The sequence below is a fragment of the Silene latifolia genome, chromosome 2, assembly GCF_048544455.1.
Source record: "Silene latifolia isolate original U9 population chromosome 2, ASM4854445v1, whole genome shotgun sequence".
NCBI classification, from domain to species: Eukaryota; Viridiplantae; Streptophyta; class Magnoliopsida; order Caryophyllales; family Caryophyllaceae; genus Silene; species Silene latifolia.
The window spans coordinates 20,555,052-20,579,460 of record NC_133527.1 but is presented as its reverse complement, the minus strand read 5'-3'; the positions used below and the strand labels follow the sequence as shown (position 1 = coordinate 20,579,460).

Below are 24,409 nucleotides of genomic sequence, written 5' to 3'. Positions count from 1 at the left end.
CTCACCGTGGTCAACCACCCACCGCCACGGTAAGCCCAGCCAACCACCAGGGTTCCCGTCGAGCCCAGCCACCAAGCCAAACAACCACGCCCTAGGACCCACTTGTACGGACACCCTACACAACACACCACAACCACCGTGAATACATCCCACAACCACGACCAACACAACAATCCACACCTCCACTGGCCACCACCATAGCCTCCATTGACTCACAGCGGTTCCAGTGGTGGTGTCCAACCTCCCTCGACGCAACCACCACAGCCACAACATCCGTCTTAAAACGGTTTCACACCAACACCAACAACACCCTTGTTTTTACGTTTTCCAATCACCACCACCACCAAGGCTCAACCTTTAACCCTCCAACCACCACCACCACCAAGGTCGAATCCACCACCCATATCCAACCAACTCCAACCCAGGTCACGACGGTCAAGTTTAAGAGTTTAATTACCCGTTTCAATTACACGGCTCCCACAACAACCACCCACGAAAACCGCCCAATTAACCACCTTAGGTCAATCATCAATGGTCACGGCAGGGTCAGGTGAAGAGACGTTGGTTCAAGCTAGCCTATGGTCGAAGTCATGGTTCTTGGGTTGCGTGTATGGTGGTGCACGGTTGTCTTAAAACACGGTGTATAAGCTATAAACGTTAATTAGTTAAATTATGAGACGGTCTTACCTTTTGTCGATTATACAATTATGAGACGGTCTTACCTTTTGTCGATTATACGATCTTAAATCCCTTCCTCTTTCTCTAGATCTCTTATTCTCCCCTTTTGTGAATCAATTTCAGTTTTTATGATTGTGTATGCTAGGGTAAGGTCCCCTCTTCTCTATTTATGATTGGTAGAAAGGCAATTAGGAAACTCTTATTATTATTATTCTTATGTAATTAGTACTATTATTGTTATTAGTAGATGGGTATTAAACGCCTATTACACGACCCATACTCGACCACTGCCAAAATCCCGACTCAACTATTAATTATCATTTTATTCCATTACTCCATCTTATTTATTATTATAAATTATAAACGTCACAATTAATTCGGGAATTAAAAGTCATTATAAATGCAACCAAAATACGGGGTATTACATTAGGCATGCAATTTTAAGAGGCTTATATATTTATGTAAATATATTACATATATGCAATAAATCAAATAGAAATAACTATGGAATATTATATTTTTTTGAAATCTAGCTTGATTTATTTACCTTTTAATAGTTTCCAAAATATAACAAATTAATTAATACCATAAGTAGGACACGTTTATTTAAAGGAAAATCACCATATTCCGGTGTTCTCCAAATTTATACTTCAACCAAAAATATATAATATTTACATTGAAGTCCCTTGATCAGGTCTATTACACAGTGCTATCGATTAAAACTATATAATATAATTAATTTGTATAGATTTATTTAATTACATTAAAGCCCCTTGGTTTCTGCAATTTCTGCAATATACTCTGTATATAGTATTGATTGATAATAGGGCAGAGCATGGATCAGATATCCGATGCGAAACCGATTTCGGATCGGATATACGTATCCAAAACCCACAAATTTCATTATCCGATATCTTATCCGAAACATTCGGATATCCGATTTTTACTATCCGAAAATTTCGGATCAGATATCCAAATATCCGTTATCCGATCCGATTTCAAGACTATTACTTTCTCTGTATTTTTCTTTATCTTAGAAATCGATTTTCAATGTAAACTTTTTATAATAATTTGACTCTAAATCTTCCTTACTTTTACATCCCAGCAAATTTCTTTTTGGACATTGGACTAGAACAAAATCTAGTGGTAATAAATCATATGTAGTCATAAATCTAATAAATTATCGGATATTGGATATCCGAAAATTTTTAAATTACTATCCGATATTTGATCCGTATCCGAAGGTTTCGGATCGGATATCCGATCCGAACTGCTTTTCGGATCAGATATCCACTTTTTCGGATCGGGTCCGGATCGGATGTCGGATCAGTTCGGATAATCGAATTTTTTGCTCAGCCCTAATTGATAATACCTCATATTCAACACAATAAGAAAATTAAATTTGGTCCATTTACCAAGTCCAAATCTCCACTCAAACATTCCGTCTGGTTCGGATGGACCAATGTAATTATACCCGGTCTTGGGTCCACTAATTTTCCATAGTTTGGTTCGGTCCAGTCGAGAACCGGACCAATAAACAGCCCTAGGTTCGGTTGGGTAATGAATTGTGGGAAACTTTTATGCTATAAAAGTGTCGAGGAGTAAAAAAAATTTGTTGTCTTCTGAGGGTGAATTATAAGAACTTTTTTCGGCGCAATATTCATGACATCATCTTCCACTTACACTTCCTACAGTATCTAAGATTTTCATGAATTTTACTTTATTGACGTTAGCTTTGACAAAGTTAGTTTTACTGATGGGCAAGCTAACCAAGCTTTAAAAGTTTTCCTTGTTAACTTGAGTTAAAAGTCTTGCAAGATTAAGTGACATATATTGACAAAAAGAATTTTACATAGTTCAAATATTGAATATACTCTATACAAAAGTAGTAAAGTGCCCTAATTTACTAAGATCCTTTAGTGATTAACAAACATGTCGATTAACCAAGTGGTGTTAGTCCAGTGGTAACTGGGTTAAACCTTGAAGCTTGCTGAAATGTAGGAGTTGAAAGGTCACAGGTTCGACTACCAGCTGGGGCGATGATCACTTGGCCACTGCAGCCCCCGAAAGGGGTGGCTTACATGGTCCATGTGGTGGTGCGGGAATGCATGGGCCCGGGGGGACTCAACCCCCTCGTCAAAAAAAAAAAAAAAAAAAAAAAAAAAAAAAAAAACATGTATTTACCGTAAAGTTTGACATTGGTACATTTATTTGTGATTTGTATCGGTGTTCTAGTGAATGTTTACACGTTATCAACTTGACTTTTGACCCGAGTCGGGTGATGAACTACTTTAAATATTAAACTCACTTAAAAAATAATGAGTTTACGATCACAAAAGTAAGAAAGGTTTGACGTCAATTTGCCATATTCTCAAGTAATTTTGAAAAAAATTTAACATAATTTTTTTTTTATGTTTTGCAGTATTTATAAATGATTTTAGCGAACTCACATTTCCTTTTACCTATAACGCAAAAATCTATCTCAACAAGTATTGTATAATGGTTTATTTATAAGTTAATTAAATAATTTATTTATTGATAGTATAAATGAGATTGTCATAAATTAAAGAGTTATAACGATTTTATTCTATAATTTGTTTAACAATTTGTTAAAATGGGAGGACTAATAAGTCAGAATTATCTCTAAAATAGCACAAATACTATTCTACAACCAGTTGTATAGTAGCATTGTACAACAGCCTCAAAGTTGTTGAGCTCTTACACAAAGTTGTTGAGCTATTCTACAAGTTATTGAGCTATTTTGCAAAGTTATTGATCTTAATAATTATTCTGTTAAGCTCAATAACTTTGTATCATAACTCGATAAGTTTGTTAGTAGAACTCGATAACTTTATAACAAAGCTCAACTACAATGAATAAGTTGTATATACAACCAGTTGTATAATACATTAACTGCTAAAATAGTTGGTTTACTTAAGACCGTTTAATTTAAATTCTTTCATAACCTTCTTTTATTTCCAGCTCTAATGCTCTATTGTAATCGAGTGAAAGAGCTGTTTTAAATTAGGACGGTTTTAAATAAGAATCAATGTCTCTAAAATTGATGAGGAAAACCGGCCAATCTAATACACCTCACATATATTAAATAAACGTATAAAATTAAACTGAACAGATGGAGACACTACTATAGAACTAGTTAAATCTAGGGAAAAGAGAGATTGAAGAAGAAGCTAAGATGGAGTATTACCTTGAACTAGAGGTGATCATGGGCCGGGCCGGGCCGGGTTTGGGCCGGGTCCAAGCATTGAATTAAGCCCAAGTGTGCGGGTCGGGCCGGGTCGGGCTACAAGTGCGGGCCTATTTTATCGGCCCAAACCCGGCCCATGCGGGCTTAAGCGGGCTTTCGGGCCAATTCGGGCTAAATAGTTTTCCTCTTGAAATAAGTTTAGAAATCCCCATTATAAAGTTAGATACTTGGTGTATTTGTTATCAAAATTTTCGTATAGAATTGTGTGATTTTTTTCGAGTATTGTCAATTAAGAAGTAGTAACCTAATGTAGCTTTTATGAACGTACTGCTTGAGGTGATTCGTACAAACTAAATGCAAAATTTTTAGTAGTGTAATAATATATTTTAGTGCGGTGCTCACTGTATGTTGTTGTAGTGTTGTAATTGATTTGATATTTGTTGTTCTTTAGGCTCAAAAACATTGACTTAACACGCCGATAATGGTAAACAATTTATCGGCATTAGTATGATACAAAATCATTAGCTCATTTTTTATCATATAAATACTGGTAAAGGAAAATATTAAGCCTTATCAAACTAATACATGTAAACAAGTTATTCCGACTTATTTACAATACAACAATTGATTGGTTAATTATTTTACTAAATGCTTATTAACATTCTTAAATTTTACATATTCGTAAATTTTGCATATGTTCGGGCCGGGCCGGGCCAAAATTCGGGCCGTAAAGGTGGCCCAAACCCGGCCCTATTATATTGAATCGGGCCATGGGCTTCGGGCCGTAGGCTTTTCAGGCCTAAAATCAAGGCCCAAGCCCGGTGAAAAATCGGGCTGGGCCGGGTCGGGCTAGCGGGCCTGGGCCATATGATCAGCTCTACCTTGAACAATATTGAATTGCATGCAATGTCAAATGTTCACACCACACAAAAACAGAAAAACTTGTAAACAGTCAAATAAAATGATGATACCAAACTCAGTGTTCAAAAACAACCAAACAAATTAAATAAAGAGCAGGAAGCCAACTCACTGCTCCCAAACTCCTCTCTCCCTTTAATCACTTTTTATTCGATAGCTTTCGAGCCAAGCCAAGCCAAGCCAATTTTGTCACTCTCAATCATCACATGACTATATCCTCATTTTCAGTCTTCATCACCTAAAATTAAAAATTAAAATACAAGGAATTTAGAGAAATAATATGGACTAATATTGCGTAAGAGCATCCGTAAAGGTGAGGTGCCCCATATTTTATCTTTCCTTTTCTTATTCGTCCACCTCATTTTCCACTAGCTTTTCCATTTTACCTTTCCCATTTTATAGTTACATCTCCGCAACAATGAGGTTCCCCAACAATTCTAATATACATGTAATATTTTGGGAACCTCCCCAAAAGAACACAAATTTTGCCTTGTAGTTTGTTGAGGAGCTCCTCTAAAAGTAGTGGAACCCCATATTATGGGAAGGTGTGTGCAACAATGAGGTGCCTCATATGAGGATAGATAAGGTATATGGGGAGCTAAAATCCCACCTTTGGGGATGCTCTAAGTCTCAAGGATCATATGCAAATTGTGAATTGTAAAGAAAAGGAATTTGGAAAAGTTGTGTGTTGTATTATTCATTTGATCAACCGATACGGCGATACATATATATACAATGCTATGACCATTTGGAAATTAGGAAACATTAATATACAAATGACCTAAATATATACATTTACCACAACCCAGTGTGAAAGCGATTTCATACAATATTCACATGATCTTAATATTCTTAGCTATTACCCCTGCCCCCTTCTCTCTCTCCCTCTCATTGGATCCTGGAGGTTCGAAATGCCTAACTTGGAGAGAAGACCGTCAAAAACAGCCCGTCCCAGAGCCTTAGTAAGATGATCCGCCAATTGCTCGATAGAAGGCACATAAGTAGAACGAATTGACATCATGAAGTAACTCGTCACAAACAAAATGACAATCGACTTCAATATGTTTTGTCTGCTGATAAAACACCGAATTTCATGCAAGATGAAGAGCAAACTCACTATCACATAAAAGCAAAACATGAAGGGAAGAAAAGACACCCAAAGTTGACAACAAACCACGTAACCATTTGATCTCACGCGTGGTATATGTCATAGCACGATACTCTCCCCCAGCAGAAAAATGGGAAACCGTGTTTTGCTTCTCAGTCTTCCAAGAGATACGCAAAGAACCAAGAAAAATAGTATACGCAGTTAACGATAGTCTACTCATATCAATGGAAAACTAGCCTAATAGGAGTCACAATGAGCTCGTAACTGAAGATCATTGGCAGTGCAAAGAAAAATACCACAGCACGAACTCTGTTTCAAGTAGGAAACACCGTGATTGCAGTCTCCTAATGCTCAAGACGAGGGGCGGCCATAAATTGTGCAAGAATGTGCACCGAATAACATAATTCGGGACGTGTGATTGTTAAGTAAACAAGATGGCGATACGAATAGGGTCTTTAAGCAACTCACATGTAACTAAGGTGATGACCCCGTTCCATGGGAATAGACACGGGTTTTGTTCCTAACAACCCAACTTCCCTAAATATGTCCAAGGCTTACTTACGTTGCGAAATAAAAAGATCCGTCTTATTGCGAACAACCTTCGATCCCAAGGAAATATTCAAGGGGACCCAAGTCCATCATGTGAAAAAAATTCACTCAAATAGGCCTTAAATTGTCGTATGGCGTCAGAATTGTTTCCTGTAATAACGAGATCATCAACACACACCAAAATATGAAGCTCGACGTTAGTCTTATCAAAAGAATAGAAAGAGTGATCATAAGCACATTCCACACAACCATAAGACGAGATAAGAGCAGCGGCCAACTTAGCATACCAACAACGAGGAGCTTATTGCAAGTCAAGAGACTTGCGTAGATGACACGCCTTATTAGATACAGAATACTCAAAACTGGGAGGAAAGTGCATATAAACTTCTTCTAAGAGATGGCCATGTAAAAAAGAATTAGAGACGTCCATTTGATAAAGGTCACAATTCTTATTAGCAGCAGCGACAAGAGTCCGAATAGTGACAAGTTTGACCATAATGTTTCATGATAATCGATCCCCTCAACTCGCTATTGCCAAAAATAACAAGTCGAGCTTCGTATCGCTCAATGGTCCCATCAGAATTATATTTGATATGATACACCTATTTACACCTGATTGTCTTCTACCCCGGAGGCAGTGTCTTGACAGTCCATGTATTATTATTTTCAAGAGCATCAATCTCGAGTTTTATGGCTTGTTTCCAATTGCATTACGAATAGCTTCATGAAAGGGGTTGGGTTCTTGACCATTGGTCACATTTGCTAAAACACAAGCAATGTAGAGGAGAAAAACGATCACAATTAACCTAATTAATAATGGAAAAACGCGTACCTCGAAAAGATGATGGTGTAGATGGCAGCGATGAGGGAGTAAGAGCAGTGGTGCTGCGAACATAGCCCCGAAGTCGAACATTAGGAACCTTAGGATGATGACCCCGACCAAGCTCCTCATTGACGAGTTCATCGAATGTAGGACCACGCTCCTCAGCAGCATGCACAGCAAGGTTAGTGACAGCATGAGTCGAATGACCCAATCCGTATCCTATCCGGCGTCAATCTGAGAACCCGCGCATAACCACTGACCCGAATAAATATAACTCAACCCAAATGTTTATTGTTGCAAAATAACCATTATTCCTAAAGTAGTTGATAATAATAAAACCATAAAAGACCCGAAACCAAATTAACCCGAGTCTACTTGACCTGAATTCCAAAAACAACCCGATCCAAACTAGCCCATTCTAAAGGGTCGTGCTAAAGATCGTCGACACTTTACTAATTATCGTCGGCAATTAACACATCTTTCCAATATTGCCCCTCATTAACCCCATTTGTCTCTCTCTCTCTCTCATTTTTCTAAAACAAAAAAGATGGTTTTTTGGAAGAAAAAAATCGTAATTTAAATTACGAACTTTTCGATTAAAACGGTTTTAAACATATCGACTAATGACGGTAACAACGATCAAGCTAGTAACGATGTTCAAGAGATATGTTTACGTTTCAAGTTTATGATTTGACGAACGGATTAGCGATTATCGATCCAAGCACCCAAAACTAATTTGAGACGGAAATTAATAATTTTTTTTAAAAAAAAAAATTGTTGAAAAATGGCCTGGATGAAGAAATTTTTCGTCCAGACCAAGTTCCGGACAAAGAAATTTTTCGTCCAGACCATGGTTCAGACGGAAAATATTTCCATCCGGAAAATTTTTTTTTTTTAAATTTTTTTTTTTTTTCCAGACGAAAATATTTTTTTCTGGACCATGGTCTGGATGAAAAATTTCTTTGTCCGGACCTTGGTCTGGACGAAAATGTTTTTCGTCTGGAATTTTTTTTTTTTTTTTTGTAAAAAAAACATTTTTTTGACTTAGATTAATTTTTGGTGCGGTAATCGATAATCGCTAATCCGTTCTAACAATAACGATTCTATTCTAAACTACCTAAATCTACTAACTAATTACAAATTTTTAAAAAATTAAACTAGTTTAGATTACTTGTCGTCGATTTCTTGAATTTGCCAACGGAATTGAAGCGGTGGTGACGGAAATGTCGTACTTGACAAAAAATGTTAATATATGGGAGCTTTAGAGTGAGGGGTAGATTAGGAAAGTCATTACAAATTGTCGACGATAATTAGTAATGTGTCGACGATCTTTAGCAGGCGGGATTCTAAATCCTTCTTTATGGACCTGTTTGCCCGGTCCAGTGGCATTGTTCTTTTCAGCCGAAAAGAATTGAACTGAATTGAAGAAAGAGTTAAGGTCCTGTTCTTTATGATTTAATTTCAACTCATTTTAGTTCAGTTCATCTCTATTCAGTTAGCTTCATTTAGTTCATTTCAGTTTAACGCAACTCATCTCTTCACAAATTAACTTACTTTAGTTTAATTCAGCTCCATTAGAGTAGGTCTCTCGAGAGACGGTCTCTTAATAAGCTTTATTCAAAGACCATTGTAGAATTTTAAGAAAAAGTGGTACTAAAGGTAATAAAATAGATACAAATCATGATTAATGATAAAATGGGTACATTTATTATCTAAATAAGTACGAAATTACTATGTTACGATCAACAACCAAAAGGGTACGAAATACAAATAAAATGGTACGAAAGATTAGTCTATCAATAACTTAGTGAGAGACCGTCTCTCCCAAGTTTTAGTGCAAAAATAAAGGGTGTTAATAAATAAAGTGAGATATGATATTAGAGAAATGGGTGTTGGACCAGTCCCCGTTCTTGAGCTTCACTTCCTCACTTGTTTCTCTCACTCTCTCTTTGTTTCCTAAAATTTCTCTTACCAACTCTGAAATAGAGGAAGCTTAATAATATAGCAGCAGCAGGAGCAGGCAGACTCCTCACTCCTCCTCAGTTTTAATGTACTCCACCCACCATTATTTCTCTCTCTTTTTTTCTAATAACATTATTATTATTGTGGACCGTTGAACTCCAATAATATCATATCATATCCTCTCCTCCCATTATATACATTTTCCTATCTTTTTATTATTTTTACTATTATTTTCACTTCATTCACTCTTCACACCTTTCTCCCCTTCACTCTCAGATCTGTTACTACATTTAATCATTCACTTTTCATTTTCATATCCTAAACAAAAACATGAGCAAAGAAGAGTTCTTGAAGATTCAGGTAATTATTCTAGTTTACGACCGTTGTAACTTGTAACGTAGAGTTTATAACATAAAACCGACTTCTTTTGTATATGCATACGACGGTCTCATTTGAGTTTTCGTGTCCTTGTTTAAGTATGATTAAGCATGGTTTTATTTGTTTTGGCATGCAGACTTGTGTACTCAAAGTGAATATACATTGTGATGGATGCAAACACAAAGTCAAGAAAATCCTACAGAAAATCGATGGTATCTTCCTTTTTTTTCCTCTTTTGAATATTTCTTTTACTTTTTTTTTTTCTTTTCCTTCTTGAATAAATAGACTGAATCTTTATTCTTTCCTTGTTATTCAATTCACCACTTAACCAAAATTAATTTACACTCTTCTTAATCAAATTAATACGGTTTTTCCCATTTTCATGAATTTATTTACTGAAACATTAACCGAGTGCCTCAATGTTTCCCGCACCGCAAATAAAGAGATAAGGAGAGGTTATGTTTTTAAGTTATAAATGAGCCGAAATGAAAATTGCGTCGGTGTCGATAAATAACTGTTTGACACTGATTTAAATGGACAAAATAACGTTAATAATTGTTGAAAGTGATTTGATTTGATTTAATAATATGAAACAGGAGTATATAAACTAAGCATAGACGCAGAAGCAGGAAAAGTAACAGTTTCAGGAAACGTAGATGCAGCAACACTCATCAAGAAACTCAATAAAGCTGGTAAACATGCCGAACTTTGGGGCTCCCCAAAACCCAACAACAACAACCACCCCAATAATAATAATAATAATAATAATAACCAAATTAAAGGTGGCGATGCCGGTAAAGGCAACAACAATAATAACAAAGGCCAACCCCAAAACCCGCCGAAAGGCGGGGGTGGGGGTGGGCCCCAGCAAAACCTGCCAAAAGGCGGTGGGGGGCCCCAGCAAAATATGCCGAAAGGCGGAGGGGGTGGAGGTGGAGGTGGAGGTGGGGGTGGGCCTACACCGCAACAGCTGCAACAAATGTTACAGTTGCAGCAGCAAATGAAAGGGGCTGGACTTGGTGGGGATCTAAAAATGGGCCCACCACAGTTTCAAGGTATGAAAATGCCGCCACCTCAGCAGCAGCAGCAGCAGCAGCAGGGGAAGGCGGTGAAGTTTAATTTGCCTCCGCCGGGTGACGAGGATGATGATGAGTTTGATGATGAGTATGATGATGATGACGAGTTTGATGATGAGGATGATGATGATTATGATGATGATGAGTTTGAGGATTTACCGCCTTTGAATAAGATGAAACCCGGTAATGGTGGTGGAATGGGGCCTGCTGGTGGTGTTGGTGGAATGGGACCTGGTGGTCATAATATGATGATGATGGGTGGTGGTCCTGGTGGTCCCGCAGGGTTGAATCCTCAAATTATGAATGCTATTGCTCAGGCTAAAGCCGCCGCTGCTGCTAACGCCGCCGGTGGTGGTGGTGGAGGGAATAATGCTAAGAAGGGCGGCGGCGGCGGTGGTGGTGGTGGAGGGAATGGAAATATTCCGGTGATGATGAATGATGGTAAAAATGGGAATAATGGGGGTAAAAAGGGGGGTAATAATCAAAATCAAGGTGGTGGTGGTGGTGGTAAAAATGGAGGAAAACAAAGTGGGCCCGGGCCCAATCCTATGGATGGTAAAAATGGCAAGAATGGGCAAAATCATGGAGGTGGTGGGGGAGGCGGAGGTGGAAACGGTAATAATGTAGGAAACATGATGATGAATAATGGTGGTGGTAAAAAAGGAGGAGGTGGTGGGATGAATGATGGTGGTCTACCTAATCATCATAGCATGGGAGGAGGAGGAGGTGGTGGAGGGTTTAATCATCCTGGCATGGGTGGGGCCGGCATGCCTCCACATGCACATGGTGGTGTCCCAAACATGGGCCATCCAAGCATGATGCCCATGCCTCCTCCCATGGCTCAAGTATCCAACATGCAAATGGGTCCAATGGGCTCTATTCCGGCTGTTCAAGGACTACCAGCCGGTGCCCACTTTCACGGTGGTCCGCCACAAGAAATGATGGCGGCCCCAGGTAACCCATACCAACAACAATATTTAGCTCAAATGATGATGAACCAACAACGGGCTAATGGGAATGAACGGTTTCAACCCATGATGTACGCTCGACCACCACCAGCTATGCATTACATGCCACCTTACCCGCCTCCTGCCGATCCTTACACGCACTACTTCAGCGACGAAAACACCTCCTCAAGTTGCAATGTAATGTGATAAATTAAGCTCCTTGTTTGATTACTACATGGTGGGTAGAATGTGTACTAGTTCAGCTCACAGGCAGTCTACATAGTTCATTTTTTTTCTTTTTAATGTCGCTTTCGTTTCGGTTTTTATTTAGTCTTAAGTTGAATTAAGAATTTCAATTACAATAGATAAAGGTAAGTTATATAATTATATAGATTTAAAAAAATGAGAAAAAACAATCAAGTTTATTAGTGGAGAATGAGGATGAAGGGCACTGGTTGCTTGTGTGCATAATGTTTGGAGAAAATCCAAAATAAAGAACTGAAAAATGGGTTTGGAAACAACTTGATGTCTATGTCAATCTCCTCTTTTTCCTCCTCTAACTCTTCCGACTTGTGTCATACATTTGTTTATCTTTTGACTCCTTTTACTTAAACTAATCATTACTTATCTCAGAATTTCTTGTTTGTGAGGGTCAAAATTTGTAACCTCTTAAAAGCATCCGTAAAGGTGAGGCTCCACATATTTTCTTTCCTTTTTTATTCGTCCACCTCAATTTTCAGTAACTTTTTCATTACCCTCTCCATTTCATAACTACATTTATGTAACAATGGAGTTCCCCAATTCACACACAAACATTTAGAAATCTTCCCAAAAGTAACACAAATCGTCTTGCTTATTTTTTTGGGGACTTTCCTTAAAAACAGTAGAGCCCCAAATAATGAGGAGGTTGGTGCAACAATGTGGATGCTCATTTGAGGAAAGAGAAGGCAAAAGGGGAGGCTATTTCTCTCCTTTCGGATGCTCTAACCTCCCTCCCACTTGCCTTTTCACTTGCTCTCCCACTTGTTCTTTGTGAGAGGCTGCAAGCTTGTGACGGAATAGTGTCGCCACAAATCGGAATTTGTGTACTTACCTTTTTATTTTTTTAGCGAGAATTGTTTTAGTAAAATGTAAATAACTATGCCGTTTCTCTAAATTATTTATTTATCATTTATCGTTAATTAAAATACCTCTCACAAATATGATTAGGATGAAGGGGGTACTGAGTTGAATAGGAGGGACTCCGAGTATAATGCTATAGTACTCCGCAAAGTGTAATTTACCGTTTGTACTATATACACCGTAAGAATTTGCTAATCTTATCAAAATATTACTAATTGTAGTTTTTTGCTATTTAGGGAAAAAATTACTTTCTCCAAGTCGTTTAGTTCCTATCATTTTACTAAAATAGTTTTTACAAAATAATAAAAATGATAAAAGCCAAAATAATTGGAGGAAGTACTATAATACTCTTCATTTCAAAAAAAAAAGTACTATAATACTCCAAAAAGGGTAAAATTCACACAAAAGCATGCGTTTTTGAAACTTATTACACTATCCTACTTAATTCTTACTTGTATATAGCATCATTGCACGAAAAAAAAAAAAAAAGTTTTACGTCATTTCATCAAAATCGGTTAACTTTTCAGTTAGTTTGTCAAACATTTTTTTTATATAATCAGCTAACTTATCGGTTCCTAATTTCCAGCTAGCTTATCAGTTACCTTTTCAGGTTTTAGTTAGGCTATGTTTGGCAAGACATTTCAGGTACCTGATTTGACCACGCAACCTGATTTGACTAATATTTCAGGTAGCTGTTTTACCTAGTGTTGTTTGGTAAAGTCATTAAGGTACCTGAAATGACTTTTCAGGTACCTGAAATGAAAAGTTACTCCAGGTAACTTTTTAAAGTTCCAGGTAGCTGAAATGTTCTACTTTACATATTTACCTTTTATTTAAATTAATTTATTATAATTATTAATGTCATTTTATGTCATTTTACAAAAAAATCAGTTACCTTTTCAGTTAGTTTACCAAACACTTTACAATTAATCAGCTACCTTATCACTTTCCAATTTTCAATTTGAAATTTTTCGTACTTTTTTATTTCAATCACCTTATCGTGCTTCGCGACCTTTTCGTGTTTCAGTACCTTTTTCACCGATCAGTTTTACCAAACAGAGCCTTAGTTTTTCAGTTTTCAGCTACCTTTTCAGTTAATTTTACCAAACAGAGCCGTAATTTTTCATGTAAACATTCAGAGTTAGCTATTTCTTCACACCGATGTGGAAGATTAACATGTAATTCTTCACCATATTTAAAAAATATCTCTTAAGATTTTTTAAGTATGATATTGCTAATTCTTATCCTTGATGCACCAATCCATGGTTTCTAAATTGAGTTGCCCTATTATAGACGATCCATGATAGATTGTAATCTTGATAATGAAAGAAACATGACATTTCAATATAAAATGTCGTTATACTAGTGTTCAAAATGATGGAGGATTAATAATGTGAAAGAGTAGGGTCGTCGTCACAGTCCCATGAGTTTCGTAAAAGTGGATTAATGGCCCCATCATCTCCCACTAACCTTACTACTGTACTATTTAACTAAAGTGTGTTTGTTAGGTAATCAAATTCAATCAATTCTAAAGTTTCTTTTATGTCTAGCCGTATACTATTTCGGTATTTCCCGCTAATTATTTAACTATGCTTTTATCATGTTTGGCCGATTTCGTTCGAATCCCCCATAGCCCTTTCGGGTCACTTAATATACCGGAAAAAGATGTTTGGCCGATCTCTTAAGGTTATAGATTATATTTTTTCTCCCGTGATTGTCTTTACCCGTTATTTTCAATGGAATGGTTTGGAGAGAAGATAGGTTAAAAACATTATAAATGAATTTGTCTACTTAATTGTAAGTTTTTTTTGGTCAATGAGTTATAAAGACAGACGGGCAATATTAAAATATAAGAGCTGGGGGATTCGAACATGTGACAAATAGTCGAGTTAGTGGCCCGACTAAAACATCTTAATATTTGTGATTTTGGGGGGGAAAAATGGAAACTCCATACAAGACAAATAGCATAGTCAATGACAATTAGAGGTGGTGAAACATTCGGGCCGGGCCGGACTTGGCGGACCCATAACTACTCGGTGTAGAGGGCGAAACAACACAAGCTAGGTAGGGCCCAATGGAGGTAGACCAGGAACCAGCCCGATCCTCGTCCGGGACGAGGAGCGTGTCTGGGCAGGCCATTCGGTATAATTTCCAAATAATATCAAATTAGGGCGGGTCTGAGCGGGTTGAAGGCTGGCCTGTAACACCCCGTAATTTTGGACCGTTATTATTTTGCGAAAGTAATTTATTAATCAAGTTGAATTTAATATTAATGTATTTGAAGTAAAAATAATTCAAAGAAATATAATTTTATTATATTTTGAAGTAAAGTATTTATTTTGATAGTTTCGAAATGTTTAAAAATAGTTTAAACCGTGTAAAAACTTTTTATTTCGAAATAAGGGCATATCGGAGAAAAATGACAACTCTATTGAAAATTGGGTAAACGATTTTGGAAATGGGTCGTATGAGTATTCAATTTTCTTGTAATCTCGTGTTTAAGAACTTTGGTCTTGTCGGAATTTGCATTTGACCAACGGTTCTAATTATTATCGAAACGAACCAAAACCGACTCGTAAAATCCCGACTAAAACCCGTACTTTTCCTCTCTTTCTCTCCTTTCCCGCGGACACCTCTCCCCCTTCCCCTTTCTTTTCTGATTTTTCTTTTCCTCTACACTTTCCTTGATGGTCAGCTTAAGTACTAGCCAACCCTTTGGTGGACTCCTTAGGGTACTCACTTTGTTTTAGAAAAATTGTGGGTCTTGGGTGCGGTGGTGTGTATCCGCATGTCTAGGTCTGCGCAGATTTTAGGCTAGGGTTGTGTTGTGTCTTGGCCATGTTTTATTAATATTAACCGCTGAGCCAAGATACCGGTTCGATTACCTTCCCTACCTCGTGGTATAGACTCGAGTTACAGAGTGACTATTGACGGGACTAAGAACTTATGCCTGTCTTTGATATATTGCCCTTTCTTGTATGGTGATTTTATGAATTGTAATAGGTGAGATGTAAGCCGGTTACAATTGATAAAGTTTGGATTACTATTTGTTATATGTTTCACATGATAGTTTAAATTGGTCAGTTTAGAGTTCACATGTTAGAATACTTGATAAGTAAATGGTTTATCAAATTGTTTACATGTTACATTACATGTTACATTAATTATGACGTTTCGTGGCTGGGAGGACTCGAAGTTACTCCCCACTAAATTGTGGCTTTCGTGTTTGTATAAAATGCGATTGACAGGTTGAAGATTTAGATGGGTACACAGACGAGCTAGTGAGCAAAAGAACCTTGGACCTAGTTTTGGCTATTTTTATAGTAAACCTTTAGACTTTTGGTTTTGTATATATTTTGAAGGGACATATGTCTCCCTCTTCTATTTTGGTTTGTATTACTATATTCCCGCGTCTTTAGTTATGTATGTAAATTAGTTTGTTAGAAATTGCAGGTTATGACACTCTCCTTCTGGAAATGTTTGTGAATGGTTTAGGAAAATTTTTGAACTTACAGGTTTTATCTAGTTGAACCAATTACAAACATATCCTGTCAGTTTTTCCGTAGAATTTACGCCTTTATTTATCGTTAATTTTAAGGGTGTCACATGGCCGGTTGAATTTCTTGGACCCGGTCCCCAACCCTAAATCTTGACGGGTCGAGCCGAGTTAAATTAGGCCAATGGGGCGCCGGCGGGCTCAGGGAGGCCGTGTCGGCCTTGGAGTTTGACCAGGGTTAATGGCAATAGGGTGTGACGGTGTCATAAAACTCACACGATAAATTTTAATTGTCTTCCTATAGAAATTGACCCTTAAATTAATATTATTTCAATTTATTTGAATATAAAAAATTATTTATATCAAGTTTATTTTAAATATCTCACTACATTGTTTATCTTTCTTTTTAAATATGCTTTTCCCTAAGTAAATAGACACAATTTATACAATCAAATCAAAACCTTATTTGATAGCACTCTCCATAAGTCCATTTTAAAACGACAGTATCCATTTTAAGTTGAAAACGAATTAAATAGGCTCTATTTTCATATAAAAGAGAAATTCTTTGTTTACCATGAACATCCTTCTTTTATATCGTACTCAGCATTCAACTGATTTAAATTTAAGACGAATATTACGATCTTAATTAAAAAAATTGGTTAATGTAGGATTAAGGGGTTACCAAGGGAATTTTGTGAAATTCAAAGCTCAAAGTTCAAAGCGAGATCACAAGGAATATCAGGGAGGGAAGCAGGCAGGCAGGAGGAGTACAATCACATGCGCTTGCCTAAACGTAATCGATGATGTTCCCATCCTTAATTTAATTACAGTATTTTAATTTGATTTGTACTTTTATTTTTTAATTTAATACTTAGCGTGCCACTAAATTAAAATTAGTTACCTCAAACTAGGATATTCGTGAATAGTCAATGACTAACTTATTGTGTACACCTTTTTATTTGTGTAAGAATTAGTTACTCTAAACAAGGACATTGAGTACTTGCTACGATTAACACGATGATTACAAATAATTTCCGTTTTCAGCGAGCCGGGAATTGTTTGCTTGCCCAGAATTGTTTGTGTACAACTGTACATCCTATTTTCCCATGACTATTATAAGACTTACTTTTCAATGACAATTTTTATTTGAGAGGTCTTACATAAATATTATTAAAAGATCGTCTTATAAAAGAATTTGTGTATCCACAGCTAAGCCCTAATCTTTTGGATCTAAAGTCACCCCCTTAAATTCAGTTCAGATCCTATACAATTCTGTTTAGAAAAGTTCAGATCATATAAGTTCAGTTCAGCAAAATTAAGTTCAATTAAGAAAAGTTCAGCAAAATTAAGTTTAGTTCAGAAAAAATCAGATCCTATAAACATAATTTATAAAATAAGATGATCCACTTTTATATATAAAATAAATTATTCAACTAATGCTAATATATGAGTTGTTCCCAACTTTTTTCATGATTTTTGTGTCAAAATTAAAGGTAAACAAATGATGTGAATGAATAACTATATCGTTCATAGCCATGTACTCCTCATTAGAAAGACTAATTTGGGGCCCTTTTTGGTTACGGAGTACTTCCTTTTCATGGGCTGACTACTCAAGTTATCCCTCTACTGCTAGCGGTCAGGTCAAACATGTCTTTCAATGTTGGGCCTTCGGTTCTTGTTATTGTATTTTCCTGGGCTTACATTTTGTGAAATAACATTCACCGGCCTCCTTTGAGCATCTAAATTCTATCAGAAACTCTCTTATAAAACCGTCCTATATCATATGATTGATCTAATAAGAGAATAGCCCACACTTAATATTTAATTTTGTTTACATTTTAATTTTATTTTGATAACCCGATATTTTGAAATGAATACGAATATGTTAAAAAGTGTAAGTTATCAAATTATAATATTATTATGTTATTAAAATAAAAAAAATTGTACAACTATATGAACTATTTAAATTGGGTTTTTGGTTATTGGGCTGATCTTATTGATAAATTGATCCTATAGAACAGTTTGTAAAATTCTAAATTGCTCATATTGATGATACCCAAATTATTTTCAAAGATATTGTCAATTTGTCATGTACTCATGCGTAAAAGTCTTATGAATAAAATATTAGATTTTAAATTTTTTTTGAGTCTATCGACAAATTTTTGTAGTTGGTTATATAAGGGGTTGTTTGGCATTGAAGATTTGAAATAAAATGGAATGAATTTGATTCAATCTAGTGTTTGAGCGGCAACTAGGAATGAAGTTCAAAACTTGATTGATTCCAACCAACCTCTTGGGAATTGGGATTCCTTACCACTTCTCTCTCAAGTTTCAAACTCAATTTCCTTGGTCGAGAGTTTGGAGGGTAAGAAGTTGGCGGAGTTTGGGGGTAAGAAAAGGGGTAAAGTCGTAAAGAGAATGATTATTTTAGTCAAACAAACAAAAACAATGAGAATCATTAAATTTGATTTCCTTGCTATTCCTGAATACCCTGAAGAGTAAAGCCTAAGATAAGGACCTAAACTATCCTTTTTTTTCCAGTTAAGGACCTATACTATTAAATTATCCAGTTAAGGAACTCAACACCAATTCCGTTAAACCTCCGTTAGATATGGCTCTTATTTCATTTTATACATGCGTCTCCTTTTTCCTGCCATCTTCTTCAACCTCACTTGACCATCCTCATTCGTCAACTAATCAACTCGGTCTCTCTCTTTTCCAGGTTATTTTCCTTGTCAATCACTCTTCTTCAACACATATTTTCAATCAAATCAAAGTGTTAATAATAGAAGGGAGATATAACTGTATGAGACGATCATTATTGACTTAGACGATTACAATATATAGCAGAATGCCTTGGGGAACAATCCAAGTATATTCCACATGAATAATATCCTAACAAATATATTATCTTAACCATAATATATTTTCCTAATATTCCTAATATAATATTCTACCTAATATTCTCTAATACACCCCCTCAGTCAAAACGGTAGGTAACGGACGCTTTGAATGGACCAATAATAGTTGTTGAGACCGTTGTAGATGAGCCAAGTTGATCGTTGGCGAGCGGTACCGGATTTTGATTGCCTTGCGTGTGTCAGGATCATGCCATTTGAAAAGCCACTTATAATAACACGAATAAAACTAATTGTGCACGAGAGTCGAAACTACTCGTGAGACACAAGCTAAATAAACGTCAAGGTGCACGAGGACCGTAGTAAACTCGTGAAACATCGACAATATAAAGAAAAAAAAATGGTGCACGAGGGCCGAAGCAAACTCGTGAAACACCGAAACTGTGAGGCCGAAGCAAACTCAACAGTCCAATTAAATTAAAATAAAAACACAAACTAAACCAAAACAATGGCACACGTCCAAATTAGACTAAACTAAACGGCCGAAGACGAAGTCATACCAACCGGCCCATGAGGCAGCGGTGGTTGCTGGGCGAACCCGAGACGGACTTGGAGAGGCCGATAGACGAATGTGGCAGTGGTTTAGGTGAGGCATCGGGATGCGATGACGGTGGCGGTTGCCAAGCAACTAGGCAGATATGGTTGTTTTAGCAACCAAAGACAACGACAAGTATGACATATGGCGGCCCGGCGTGGACGGAATCAGCGGCGGCGGCATCTGTGGAGGGACAACAACTTGAAGCACAGAGGAGGGTAGAGAAATTTATTTATCCTAATATAATATGCTAGGTTTAGGGTGATGTCCGGCTGGGGTCGTTGCAGGGTTAGGGTTTTCGGGTTTGGATGCGGGAAATACGGTGGAAGGCAGTGGTATGATGGGTCAGCGGTGACGGTGCAGGGTACGGTTGAATTGACGACGGAGATCCGATGTCATTTTGGTTGGTCGGAGATTAGTGACGGTGAAGGTGTGGGGACTGGGTGTGAGAGGTGGTGGTTGAGGGGCAGGCAGCGGGTAAGGTTTGAGATGGTGGGTTGATTGGTAGGGGAGATGAAGAAGGTTTGTTGTTGATGGGAACGAAGGGTTTAGGTAGGCCCTTTATTTATTGTAAAAAAAAAACATATCTAAGGTTATTAATAATATAGTACAACGTACTCTAATACCCGCCGGAGATGGTATAAGACCGCCATCTCCGGCCGGCGGATCAAACACGAGATTATCGCAAGCGGAAGGATTTTGTGGGAGGATCGATTAAGCTGATACCATGTTAATAATAGAAGGGAGATATAACTGAATGAGACGATCATTATTGACTTAGACGATTACAATATATAGCAGAATGCCTTGGGGAACAATCGAAGTATATTCCACATGAATAATATCCTAACAAATATATTATCTTAACCATAATATATTTTCCTAATATTCCTAATATAATATTCTACCTAATATTCTCTAATACAAAGATCCTAACATATCTAAGCATTCTCAAATTCCCCTTTTCATAATTAATTAAAACTGCACATTTTCGAGGTCTAATCCTTGATATCATTCAAGGAAGCTCTCAAAAATCACAAATTATCTCTTATAAGACCATAGCCATCGATCATGCATCTTTCATCAATTATACGGAAAAACCTTAAACTTTGCACATGAACAAAACCCAGAAACACAACCTCGATGACATGTAATTATGTAAAGTAATTTTTTTAACAGATACTATAACAATGGAGGAGAGGTCTAAGATTTCTCAATGTGTGGATGATGAGCATGCATAGAGGTGGCTTATGTACACTTCATCAAAATATTACTGTATAATTTTAGAGCAGTAGGTTTACAAACTTTACAGAGAATAGAGGGACGAGACAAAGTTTGTAAAAATGGAAAAAAATTCAAAGATGATTAGTGATAAATTGTCAGATTTTCAGGAAAATTATAAAGAAATGGAAAACTAACGGAATTGGTAACGGAAAGCATATTGAGTCCCTTAACTGGAAATTTTAAAAGTACAGGTCCTTAACTGGAAAATAATTTAAAGTTTAGGTCCTTTTCTTATCCTGAATACCCCTAATTAAAGAGTCCCTAACTACTCGGTATTAACTATATGAAAACTCAGGAATCAAACTACCTAGATCAAATAGCGATCATTTGTTTACCTATTCTATTTAAGGCGTCTCAATCAATTGTTTACCTTTCTATTTTAGGAATGTCTTTGATAGTTAACTTGATCCTCCACACTCAATTTGATCCACTTGTATCATCTAATAATTGGTCCCTCCTCTTTTTTAGTTTTTGTGTCAAAATTAAAGATAAACAAATAACCGGAACTGAGGGAGTGCGGTAATATGTTTTCTAGTTTAGCAAATTGTACCAACTAAATACAAATCCTTCAATTGAAGAGGTTTCAACTCTTTGATCAATAAGGAGTTATCGTGACAATAAGTCACAAAGTTAAATCCCTCTTTTTGATATATATTGTACTGGTCCAGTGGCTTGCGCCTTCCTTAAGAACAAAAATGCACAAATCTTTATCTTGAGAAGTAAACTATTGGACAAGTTGAATGTGGTGATGTCACTGGCAAAAGGGTCCTCTCTATTTATTTTATCTCCATTCCTCTTTAAAAACCATAATATAATGGTTTCTATTTAATAAACATTATCTCTTTAGTTTTATGTATAGACCTAGAGTTATTGGATGACGTGAAAATACGATACGGACCGTTAAAAGGAAGGGGATCATCCATTACTATTAGAAAATGAAGAGGATCTCGCTCATGCCACTAATAGCTGATTGGCTTTTACGTAATTTTGCTGGCCTATATAGAAAAACGAGCTGATTTTAATCACCATGACCCTCCTACTTCCAAATTAATCGACTTCAGTTATCCAACTAGTTATAGTTTATATTTGACTGTAGATACGAAAATTTTGTCATAAATGAAAATGCTGACTTTAACCAAAGTGACTTGAGTGTAGTGGAGTGTGAGAGTGCCTCAAAGCGTTGCAATGGCAACGAATTGAGAGGTCCCGAGTTCGACTCCCTACACGGGAGTCTGCGGTTACCTGTCATCCTAAAGGATGTCTTACATGGCACACGTGGTTTGCAGGGTATTGCATGTGCCCGGGGGATTCAACCCCTCGTCACCAAAAAAAAAAAAAAAAATGCTGACTTTAATCACCCTACTCCTGGAAAAATGAATGAAAAGAACCGTTTAAAGTATAAAACCGTCTTATTCTAGAATTTGGGATCTACCTCAATTATCCAACTAGTTATAATTAATTTGGCCTTATACTAGTGGATTACTTCTACACTTACTTATACGCTGTGATAATGTGCACCTTACTACACTCGCATGTTCAAACATGTAACTGCAAAAATTTCACTAAAATCCGCTAATTTCACTAGTATAAATAATCAATAGACTTAATCCAGTTAATTATAAACTTAAACTTCTAAACAAAAGCCATGGAATTTCATCATTTGTTTTCATTTTACCTTACAATAATTACCTTAACTACAATCTCATTGTTTCATTCATCCAAAGCAGTAAATCCCATCATACTCCCAATCTTCAAAGACACAACCAAGCCACAATACTACACTACCTTCCTACTAGGAACACCTTCATTGTCGGTCTCGCTCGCAATAGACCTATCTAGCCCTTGGTCATGGTTCACTTGTAACTTAGTCGGATTCAACGACACATGGTATTCAGGTGTCCCAAATAGCTCTACTTATCGAGTACAACGTTGTACCGATGATAACTCATGTGCTGTCTACGACAGCAACTACTGCTATACATGCAATTCCCCTAATTGCAAACCAAAGGGTAACATGTGTACCGGTGAAATCTACCCGCCTAGCCTTTACACCGGTGGTTCATTTTATGGCGGACACCTCTTGGCCCCGTTATTGTTAGATATAATCACCGTTTATAAATCAAATGGCCCAATCCCGTTAGGAAAAAGGGTGTATGGATTTTCATTTGGGTGCACTGGTGTCGACGATTTAAAGGGGTTGTCACGTTACACTAAGGGTGTCCTTAGTCTAGCTAGGAAGGATAGTAATTCGTTTCACGGTTTTATTACGAAGGCATTTAAAATTCCTAATAAATTCGCGCTTTGTTTGCCTTCTGCTTCTAAGTCTACCCTTAATGGAGCTATGTATTTTGGAGGCGGTCCGTATAAGTTGCCTCCTAGTAAACTCGATTTGTCACAGTTCTTTGTCAAGACCGCTCTTGTGGTTAATCCTATAGACGTTGGTGAGACGTATGGAAAGAGGAATTCTTCGATTGAGTACTTTGTCAATATCAAGTCCATCTTAGTTGATGATACTCCATTAAAAATTAATTCATCTTTGCTCGTAATCGACAAAAATGGATTAGGTGGCACAAAAATTAACCCTATATATCCCTATACAACCCTTCATACAAACATTTATAACGCCCTTGTTGACGCCTTCACTACTAAGGCGGCTACAATGAATATTACTAGGGTGGGACAAGTGAGCTCATTTAGCGCGTGCTTTAGCTCGAAAAACATGGTTGGCACAAAGACGGGTCCTAAAGTTCCGATCATCAGTTTAAAGTTAGATGGGAGGAATGAGGATATATGGAGGTTTTATGGATTTAATTCCATGATTAAGGTGTCTAATGATGTGAGATGCCTGGCAATTGTCGATGGTGGGTTGTCGGTGAAGGCGTCGATAGTAATAGGTGGAAAGCAGATGGAAGATAGTCTTGTTGAGTTTGATTTAGAGTCGTCTAAGTTAAGGGTCATGTCGTCTCTGCTTCGTTTTGGAACTTCTTGCTCGCAGTTCAGAGGAGCTTAGTTATTCATGTATATGTACTCCTTAACGGAAAATGTGCAAAATGCGTCCTATGATTTATACCCATTGTACTAAATCGCAGAGTATTGGTCACCAAACGTGATAATGGCCCTTACTCCTTAGTAACGGTTCTGTACTATAACAAAGCAAGAAAGAACAAATAAAGAACAATAAAAGACAAAATGCACAGATTTACGTGGTTCACTAACAGTGTGTTAGCTACTTCTACAGGGCAGAAGGGTTACAGATTCAGACGGTATGATAAGCATGACTCTAAGTAGAAGCTTAGAGAGTTTATATAATACTCTCTAAGACCTAATATAGAATGACCTAATAAGGCCCAAAACATAGCCCCGTATATTAGTCATTCGAAGCGGCGACTAACAAATCAAGGCACAAA

General features: G+C 37.0%; 2 protein-coding genes across 2 annotated transcripts; both read left to right on the top strand.

The window, feature by feature from the left end:
* Positions 1-9,171: 9,171 nt before the first annotated feature.
* On the top strand, positions 9,172-12,168 carry LOC141642405 (uncharacterized). Its single transcript, XM_074451196.1, has 3 exons — positions 9,172-9,606; positions 9,761-9,836; positions 10,221-12,168. The coding sequence occupies exons 1-3, from the start codon at positions 9,577-9,579 to the stop codon at positions 11,852-11,854; spliced, it is 1,740 nt and encodes a 579-aa protein (XP_074307297.1). The 5' UTR covers positions 9,172-9,576; the 3' UTR covers positions 11,855-12,168.
* Positions 12,169-22,420: 10,252 nt separating this feature from the next.
* Positions 22,421-24,145, top strand: LOC141628671 (putative aspartic proteinase GIP2). Its single transcript, XM_074441778.1, has one exon. It carries the CDS (start codon positions 22,648-22,650, stop codon positions 24,010-24,012), a length of 1,365 nt encoding a protein of 454 aa, XP_074297879.1. The 5' UTR covers positions 22,421-22,647; the 3' UTR covers positions 24,013-24,145.
* The last annotated feature ends 264 nt before the right edge of the window (positions 24,146-24,409 follow it).